This window comes from Thunnus thynnus, chromosome 20, assembly GCF_963924715.1.
Source record: "Thunnus thynnus chromosome 20, fThuThy2.1, whole genome shotgun sequence".
Lineage (NCBI taxonomy): Eukaryota > Metazoa > Chordata > Actinopteri > Scombriformes > Scombridae > Thunnus > Thunnus thynnus.
In genome coordinates this window covers 5,168,545-5,178,024 of record NC_089536.1, presented here as the reverse complement: position 1 = coordinate 5,178,024, position 9,480 = coordinate 5,168,545, and the positions used below count along the sequence as shown (strand labels likewise).

Here is a 9,480-nt window from a genome sequence, read left to right as displayed (position 1 = left end):
GTGGATGTTTGTTTGATGACTAATCAGTTAATCACCCTTTACATAATGAAAGGTGGAAAAAAAGATGCCCCTCTCTGAAGGAGATTCTAGACAGGCAGCACCTAAACATCACTAATCCCGCCCCCTGGAGATTTCTATTGGCCAGTCTGAAACGTAAATAAAAATCCTGTCCTCCTATTGGCTGGTTCGGGCTACTTTCTCACAGTGGCCTCCCTTGTTTTTAACAGCCTGCTAACAGGTTCAGGTTTGATCAGTTGGAGCATTGGCCACACAAGAGCAGCGACCATCCACAGTAATAATGAAGTTCGTTAGGTTCATTATGAAAAATGCCGCTTTGGCAAGTGTGCCCAAACATATCGAGCATTTCTCTAAATTCTCTCCTTCGCCGCTCTCCATGAAGCAGTTTCTCGATTTCGGTGAGTATTGATCTCCGTTCAGATGGGCTATTTTTTTGATGTAACAAGCTAGCTACGTGGAAACTGACAGTTTTACCTGCTTGAATATGAACATAAATGTAAAAGGATGTAGTGACAAAACATCCCGAGGCAATGCATATTTGTAGAATTATTATTTTGAATTGAACAGCTGCTCTGTGGAGGTTATGCTGAGGCTGCCTGCAGTAGCATACTACTCATAGTTAAGAGTATTGCGTCAGATCTGTAGGCTGCATACCATGAAGGAGAAAATGTTTTGCATACCAGTATTTACTAATGATTTGTAATAGAAGTCAATTCAACAGCTTGCAAATTATATATCATATCATGCAAATTGTGCAGAGGAAACATTCAACACAAGTGTTTGTTTGAAAGGGTTGTAACATGCATGCAGGGATTTAGAAGGTTGAGAAAAAGAAATATCATGCTAAAAATAAGGCAAATATCCAGTTTATATTGTAAAAATATCATTATTATCGCCATTGGAATTGAAACAAATTGTTATTTTCATTATCTGAGGATTATTCTTTCCATTATTTGTGGGAATTGTGGTCTAAATGTCACAATCACAGTTTCCCAGAGTTCAAGATGATGTCTTCAAATATCTTGTTTTGTCTGACCAAAAGTCCAAAACTCAGTCCTCCAGGTTTATCAGTGTAGTAGGGCTGCAACTAATGATTATGCTTATTATCAATCAATTTCCTTCTTCTTTTAGTGAACTTTGTCTATGAAATTTCAGTTTGTTTTGACAAATCAATATAAGCCACAGATTCTCGCAATTCAGAAACTGGAAAACATTCTTTGGTGTTTTTGCCTTAAAAAATGATTAATCAGGTAATCTTCTGCACATTTGATAATCGGTTAATCAACTAATAACTCTAGTTATTATTGTCTGTGTTGGTTTAGGTTCTATCAATGCCTGCGAGAAGACTTCCTTTGTGTTTTTGAGACAAGAACTCCCTGTTAGACTTTCAAACATCATGAAGGAAATCAACCTTTTGCCCGATAAACTGGTCACAACACCGTCTGTGCAAATGGTGCAGGGCTGGTAAGTTCAATGATATCATTTATTTACTCTGCTGTGACCGGGGTTTAATGGAAACGTTATCCCAAAACCAAGAACAAAACATTCAAATGTGTCTCTCTCAGCCTTTGTGGCCATTCATAAAACCACATTTGATGCCAGCTTGCACCCTCTGACCACTAACGAGTTCACAGTCACAGCTGTTGACTTGTTTATTGCAATGCTGTCGCACAGTTTTATTTCCCCGACGTCATGCTCGGAATCACAAAAGCACCCTTTGACCAAGTTGTACTCCTTCCAGCTAGCTGTGTGCAGCGGGGGAGTCTCTCAGCTCTGAACTTTGCCCTAGTTTCTCATCGCAAGTGTCACGTGACCTCGTTTCTGCTTTTCCTTCCTTTGTGAAAATGCAATATGAGTAAAATATGCACGCCAAGACTAAAAGACAAGATTTCTTCAGGCTTTCACTTATCTGTCGTCTTGCATTTAATAACATATGTTAATGTTGTGTGTGTTTATTTATGATTCTGTCAGGTACATCCAGAGTTTAATGGAAATCCTTGAATTTCTAGACAAGAATCCTGATGACCATAAAGTCCTGGGAGAGTAAGTGTCTAATTTTTTCTGGATAGTCTCACATTCATTCAAAACTTTTGTCAGTTTTCATGTTTTGGAGAGACACAGCAGTCAAGACATCAGGCACTTACTATTATATTTAAATGAAGCCTCATTATTTTATTGTGTTAATGTAGGAAAAGGAAGTTTAACTGCTGTTTTCATGCCCATATGTACTATGTTTGTGTCCTTTTTTGAATGTGTCTTTATATCCTCCCTCCCCAGGTTTGTTGACGCCTTGGTTACCATCAGAAACAGACATAACGATGTGGTGCCAACCATGGCCCAGGGTATCATAGAATACAAAGAAGCCTTCCCCCAGGATCTGGTAACCAACCAGAACATCCAGTACTTTCTGGACCGCTTCTACATGAGCCGCATCTCTATCCGCATGCTCATCAACCAGCACAGTGAGTAACCTTCAGAACCTTCAGGGTGATCTTGAATGGACAGTTCTGTTTCTAAATTAACAATGGTTGTCGTTAGCTGACGTTCATTATTTATTGTGTAGATAATCTAGTCTGTAAGATCTTAATCTTTTCCTGAATATTGTACCTACACATACAAATCTATTTGCTCCCTAAATTTGGAAAATTTCCAAGCTAAATTAAACATAAGACCATAGTTTTTATTGCTCCTGCATTGTGTCTGAGAAGAGTATTTTCAGACCAGGCGAGGTTACAATACAGTGCACACACATTATTATTTTCTTGGCAAGCACGGGGAAAAATACATCTCTGCGCTGAAATAATCCTTCAAAACATGTCACCTCACAAATGTTATTGTCACATCCATTACAGATTTGTATGTGGGTTATTGCTGCTGGCCAGGGGAGCAGTTAAAGTCACATTAGACTGCACATCGTAGAATTTATACTTAGAAAATGTGACAGTGAGGAAGTGTTAGAAAAACAAAGTCTGTACAACATTCATTCAATTGGGGAATGTAAACAAATGTAGATAGTCGATGCTGATGCTGAAGTTATCAATGTAATGACTAATATCTGATTTGGCTTAAAACAATACAATACCAATGCATTCATTTCCTTTTTTTCTATTAGTTTATATGATCCTGAAATGTAGTGCTGAATAGACTCAAAGACTTTCAGATGATGTTGTGTCTAATCAGAGTTGATAAAGTATCATCAGTCATGTAGAACAAAGATTTTATCACCGTTGTGATAATGTAGTGTTTTAAAACTACGGCTGCATGGAGGAGAAGTTATTTTCTGTTATGAACATACAGCAGATTAGAAATTTAAATACTTTCTTGGCATCAGCTGAAATTTACCAATACCAAAAGTTGGCATCGAACGCTTTGTCAAATTCATGGTTTTGTTATTCTTATACAACGACATAATGTTAATACAAAATTATACACTGATTTTTTTGAAGTAATTCAATGAGAGATTTTGAAAATAGTATAATGTTGGTATTCATACAAAAACCTGTATCATATTGGCACTGATTTTTAAATGATACCCGGCCCTAATTATTGCTTAAATTTTTATTATCCGTTCATTACAGATGACATGCTGCTTTCTGATCATCTTAGTTTGACATTTTTATCTCTCTGCAGCTCTTATTTTTGATGGCGCCACCAACCCTATCCAGCCCAACCCCATTGGAAGCATCGACCCTCACTGTGAAGTCGGAGATGTAGTTCAGGGTAAATATGAAATGTTGGATGTTTAGAGAATTTGTTTTGGAAGAACTTTCTTTGCTTTTCTTGGCTAATTTTTTTATAATCCTCGTATTCTATTAATTAACCCTTTATACCCAACATTGTACAGTATTTTTTGGCTTACTCAAGGCATAGAGAGAACTACTTACACTGTAATCCATATTGCTTATTGTTCTCCTTTAGATGCCTTCCAGAGTGCCAAGATGCTGTGTGACCAGTACTATCTCTGCTCCCCTGATCTGATTGTACAAGAGAGGAACAGTAAGCTTTTATTGATTTAATCTGACAGGTTAAATACAAACACAATTTCACTTTTAATGCCAGTGTGTCAAAGGGGCCGAAGTCCTCAGAAACTGTTAAGGAACGATAAATTAAAAAATGGAAACCGAGTCCTTGTGTTTGTACGTACAGTATGAGCACTTTCAGCCAGATGGACCTGAGGGGGGCCTCTAATTATAGCACTGAAGCTGAAGTAATGGCTAAGTGGACCCGGCTGACTGCATCAGACAATATTGACACATAGACTCTTTCCATTTTCCCCAATCGTGAAACAAGTGCAGAACAGAAAACTTACCTTTTGATGGGAAACATCTACAAGTGGGCGAGGATAATGAATTATAAATGAAGTGGATGGAATTAAGAGGCACTCACACTTTGTTGTCTCTGTGCAGACAAGAAGAACAACCATCCAATAAGCATCGTGTACGTGCCCTCTCACCTTTATCACATGCTGTTTGAGCTCTTTAAGGTACGACATACCCTATAATTCTGAATCATATACAGATTAAACTCAAATAAAACTGAAAATGCTTTAAAAGACTATGTTACATCTTCCTTACAGAATGCTATGAGGGCTACCATCGAGACCCACGAGAGCAGCAACAATCTCCCGCCCATTCAAGTCATGGTGTCTCTCGGAGGAGAGGACATGTCAATTAAGGTGGGTTGCAAATTACAGCTTTTGGAAAAATCGCAGCGGTTATTTCAGTAAATGCTGAAAGAGTGACTCAGCGGTTGTCACCAAAACAGCGAGGTCCTTATGTGATTTTGTTTTTGCATGTTGTGTTTGTGTCTGTGCAGGTTGCTCCCAGGAGTTCCCTCACATAATGTTCACATACTTAAAAATAGCAGCTTTAAAATTGCCTGTAGGAGCGAATGGGAACGTAGGTGCGTTTTTATGTTTGTAAGCCCTCGGTGAACCAGCACATGTCAAGCGTCGCACGAGTTTACTATTAAATAAATCCATTATACAGCCATTCATTCATTGCACACAAAATATTGTATGCCTTTGCTTTTAAAGCTGAAGGTATCGTCTTTTTTTCCCCACCATCGCCACCCGTATCTTCCTATAAACCGAGTTATGTAACAACTTCTCCCTCAATTAAGCACAGCGCCTTCTGGCAAGCAAAGCTACTAATCTCTGATAAGATAAACTAGATGAGAAGTGTGTGTGTGACTTAATGCTCAGAGAGCCCTTTAAACCTACTCACGTCTTACCAAGACAAGTCTTCTTGTTGTCACTTTCACACCTGAAATTTAAGACTTATAGCTGCACTGATCAGAATCTGAGATGACAATGGATCAATGAGTCTTCAGCGCTACAGAGTATTTAAGCGTCTTTCAGCTAATTGTTTTGGTATTTACAGCCCTCAACTTTACTGTTTTTGGTTCACTTTCACCACCCTCAGCAGCAATTAGTTAGTTAGTATAGTTAAAATGACAAAAATAGCTGTTATTTTCCGTACATCTTTTATGTCTGAACTTGTGTCAGTGTGGTACTAGATTCCCCCTGTTATTTTTCCTCTGGTGTACCTCCTCTACCGCACTCGGACAGGCCCTCTTCACCTTTATCACGACTATATGTGGAGTAAACAAACAGAAGCCCCGTTAGCTTCCACCCCTCAGTTGAGCTTAAGTGTTGACGACAGGCAGGCATCATCTCTACCTTTTTATGGCTCAGCAATGTTCGAGGACCTCACATCACCCTCTCTCTATGTCTCTCTCCTGACTGTACCACTCTATTTCTGCCCTCCTGACTGTAGGTGAGTGACAAGGGTGGCGGTGTCCCATTTCGTCGGATTGAAAACCTTTTCAGCTACATGTACTCCACCGCTCCCGCTCCACAGATTGGACAGCACACACGACCTCCGTTGGTAAGTAGAGATACAGGCGGTGAGATGGTGGGATTTCATTTATGCACTCCTACGTGTATTGACAAACAAATGGCAGAGGCAAAAAGACCGTTAATTGCACCATATGTCATTTGGTTGCATTTCTGCACAGCCCACAAGAACCAAAATAAACGCTCATTAAAACTTTTATTTAGCCTCTGTTTTCTATTTAAAGACTGAAATCCTGGCATCCTTTTTTTTTTCTAAATGAGTGACCTACAATAAACAAAGCAAACTTGACAAAAGACCTGTTTGTTCCATGGAAGAGCGCTGCTGCTGCTTGCAGTGCGACAGAGAACAAAGCCTTCTTAAACCCTTGATCATCCTCTGTCTGTGCAGGCTGGCTTTGGCTACGGTCTGCCCATCTCTCGTCTCTACGCCAAGTACTTCCAGGGGGACCTGCAGCTCTACTCCATGGAGGGCTACGGCACAGATGCTGTAATCTACTTGAAGGTGAGCCAAACATAGTGATGATGCATGAGACTGTGACAAGACAACGAGAGTTTGGAAGTCTGCGCCACATAAAAATGCTTTATGACATGTTACCGAACTCTGCAGACCTGTGGAGCCAAGTGTGGCAGGCCATTTGTAATTATGTCTTTTCATCCCCCCCCCCCAGGCGCTGTCTACAGACTCCATCGAGAGGCTGCCGGTGTACAACAAAACTGCTCTGAAGAACTACAAAGTGAGCCAAGAGGCTGACGACTGGTGCATACCCAGTAAAGAGCCCCTGGATCTGCGCAACTATAAGGTGGCCAAGTGAAAATGTCCTCTAGGCCTGGTGCTTCGAGCCTACATAACATGAAGCCTCCAGAATATCTTTGTATTCCCATGTCATCATCTACCAAGGCAGACAGGCACCGAAGCTCTTACCACTGAGAATCATCTCCAGACCGGAGCAGACAAAGTGTCCTCTTACATTTCAGTTTTAGCAGTAGCATGTTGTTTTCATTCCCTGTTGTCTTTTTTGGGTTGTTAATAAGAAAATATACAAATAGAAAACAGCTACTAACAGAGAATACTCACCTCTGAGACCTTTGGACAGGTGGTTGAAATACACTTAGCTTCAGTTGGGAGTGTGTGTGTGTGTGTGGACAAGCAGCCCGGAGTCATGTGCAGGTAGGGAGACACAGAGGCAGCACCCGACATGTTATGGGTGTTTTAAAAAAAAAAAATATGAGGGAATATGAGATGACAGGTGAAGAGTAACAGAGGAGGGTTTCAGTTTTCCAGTTTAAGACATGCTATAATGTTATAGCAGATGTTTGAAAAAGGGAGATATGGAGGTAGTCAGCGGAACAGGGGAGGACCTGTTGTTGAACAATTGAAAGTGACCCAGAAATGTCACCCAGGCCTTACAGTAGCAACCTCACCCAAAGGATCATTTCATTAAAATACTTGAACTATTTAAAATGACGCCAGTGGTGCTCCTCGTTTGATTTTTATAGACTGTCGGATCTACAGATCTGAACAAATGTAGGACTTTGAAGTTGAGTGGTTTTGTCTGCATGGATGTTTGTTCAGGTTTTTGAAATTTCAGCCTTAAAAATGTTACCACAGTATTTACAGTATTGACTGATAAGATACAGTGTTATCTTTAATATCAGTTTTCTGGACCAGGCTGAATGTAATCTGCTCTTTTCTGTGCATTCATTTGCATAAATTATAAAGATAAAGAGTCCTGAAATTACAGTATCATAGGGCCCAAGTTCTATCTGATATACCGCAGCCGGCAAAGCGTCCGTCTGTCTGGCTTGTTTGGTGAGTTCAGTGGAGGCCGGTGTTATTATTAAACCACAAGAAGGCAGTGCATGTCATGTTTGAGTTCTCTACTGGTTTGTGATCCATTAAGGTAAGGCCAGTCTCACATCATTTATTATACTGTGCCATATGAAGAAAAAAAATGTCCATTGGGTCCATGTGTTAAAAATATGAACATTTTCTTTTGTAAATTGATCTTTAATCATACAGTATGTGAAAGGTTATTTTTATAGCTACAGTTTTTGTGACTGAAATGACTGTAAATACTGTAAATACAATCCAAATAATAAATTAGAACAAGTTCAGTACAAAACGCTCCTCCTGTGTTGTTTTATCCTGCGTCCTGTGTGTGTAAGATTAGATAGTTGATTAGGTGATTGATTATATCTGCCAGTTGAGGATCCCTGTAGTGTTGTTTTCTCTTCAGTTTGGATAGCAGATGAGTGGGACAAAAAAGGGAAATGATGAGAGAAGTAAACAAAGTGTGGAGAGCTTTTGCATCAGTGTTAAAGGATCTATTCTTAAACTGGTGATGAGATTAAGTTCAGCAACTCAACCCTGCAGCCATTCCATCACCAGACCCTCAAACAAACAAACAAAAAAAAATCTTTACTGCGTACATGACCACACAGTCAGATTTATGTCTGCAAAAGTTTCCACTCCACTGGTGTTTGTCTGCCTGTGGGTACAGAGAGTTGTGCCAGAAAAGGAAAAATATTTATGATAGTAAAAGTAGATCACACTGTCTTATGACGCTTGCCTTATTTTGGCCCAGAGCCTAGTAAGTCAGCGTCAACTTGAGCTTGTTTGAGATCATGGGGCACGTGAGACTCATGCAGCCAAAGGGTAAGAGCCTAAAGGCAGTTCTAATAATAGCTGGCTTCTGTTGGTGTTTTATGTCACATTATTTCCATACATGAAAAGAAACAGGCAGCTTACAATTTACATGTTGGTAATGTTAGTTTTTCTTCATAAATATCCTACACTGTACATTTCAAAGGGATTTGGGGTTGAAATTTTATAAAACAAAGCATGATAAATTCATAAAATACGATGTGTTGTTCTAGATTAAATTTCACAACAGTTCAAACCCAGATTACACAAAATACTGTATACCACTCAGCACTCCTCACATACGTTTTGGTCTGTTGCACATTGACAAAGTACAAGTCAGAAATTTGTAGTTGGTGCTCTCAAGTGTTTTGTAAAGCCTGAGCTGAACTTGCAGAATCTATGTCCATAGAAGTCTTACAACAATCTCTGATGCTTGAGTCAATCACAGCCAACAGACTAATTGTAATGGACCAGAAAATCCTCCCTGCCCCCATGTCTCCGAACTGGGATGGCTGAAATTTTGGGCTGTTCTTGCCCATCTGGACAACTCCGAGGTTAGAACAAAAATGATTCAACCTGGCTTTTGTAAACAAATTGTCTGGCACTGTATATTCACTGGGGACCTTTTGCAAGTGTGTGTGTGTGTGTGTCTGTGGTGGAATATAATTAGTTGATTTGCTTTAATGACTGTTCATTAGAAAAACTGTACATAAAGGAACTTAAATTACCTTCACCTCAACCAGCTACATTAATATACTGCTAACAATAAATCAGTAATATCTATAATTAACCAATAATATATATATAGCATAACATTCTGAAAGGTGCCATTGAGTACTTTTAGTTTTGTACTTAAGCACCTTTTGCAATGCTACATATATTCTTCAAGTAAAATTTAAATATAATTTAGTATTTTCTTCTCTGTGGTTTTGCTTTTTAAAGTAAAGTAAAGTTTCTGAAT

General features: G+C 39.3%; 1 protein-coding gene across 1 annotated transcript; it reads left to right on the top strand.

The window, feature by feature from the left end:
* The first annotated feature begins 220 nt into the window (after positions 1–220).
* Positions 221–7,998, top strand: pdk2a (pyruvate dehydrogenase kinase 2a). Its single transcript, XM_067576067.1, has 11 exons — positions 221–416; positions 1,341–1,482; positions 1,990–2,061; positions 2,296–2,480; positions 3,649–3,738; positions 3,937–4,014; positions 4,425–4,501; positions 4,595–4,693; positions 5,796–5,906; positions 6,264–6,377; positions 6,544–7,998. Exons 1-11 carry the CDS (start codon positions 299–301, stop codon positions 6,685–6,687), a joined length of 1,230 nt encoding a protein of 409 aa, XP_067432168.1. The 5' UTR covers positions 221–298; the 3' UTR covers positions 6,688–7,998.
* The last annotated feature ends 1,482 nt before the right edge of the window (positions 7,999–9,480 follow it).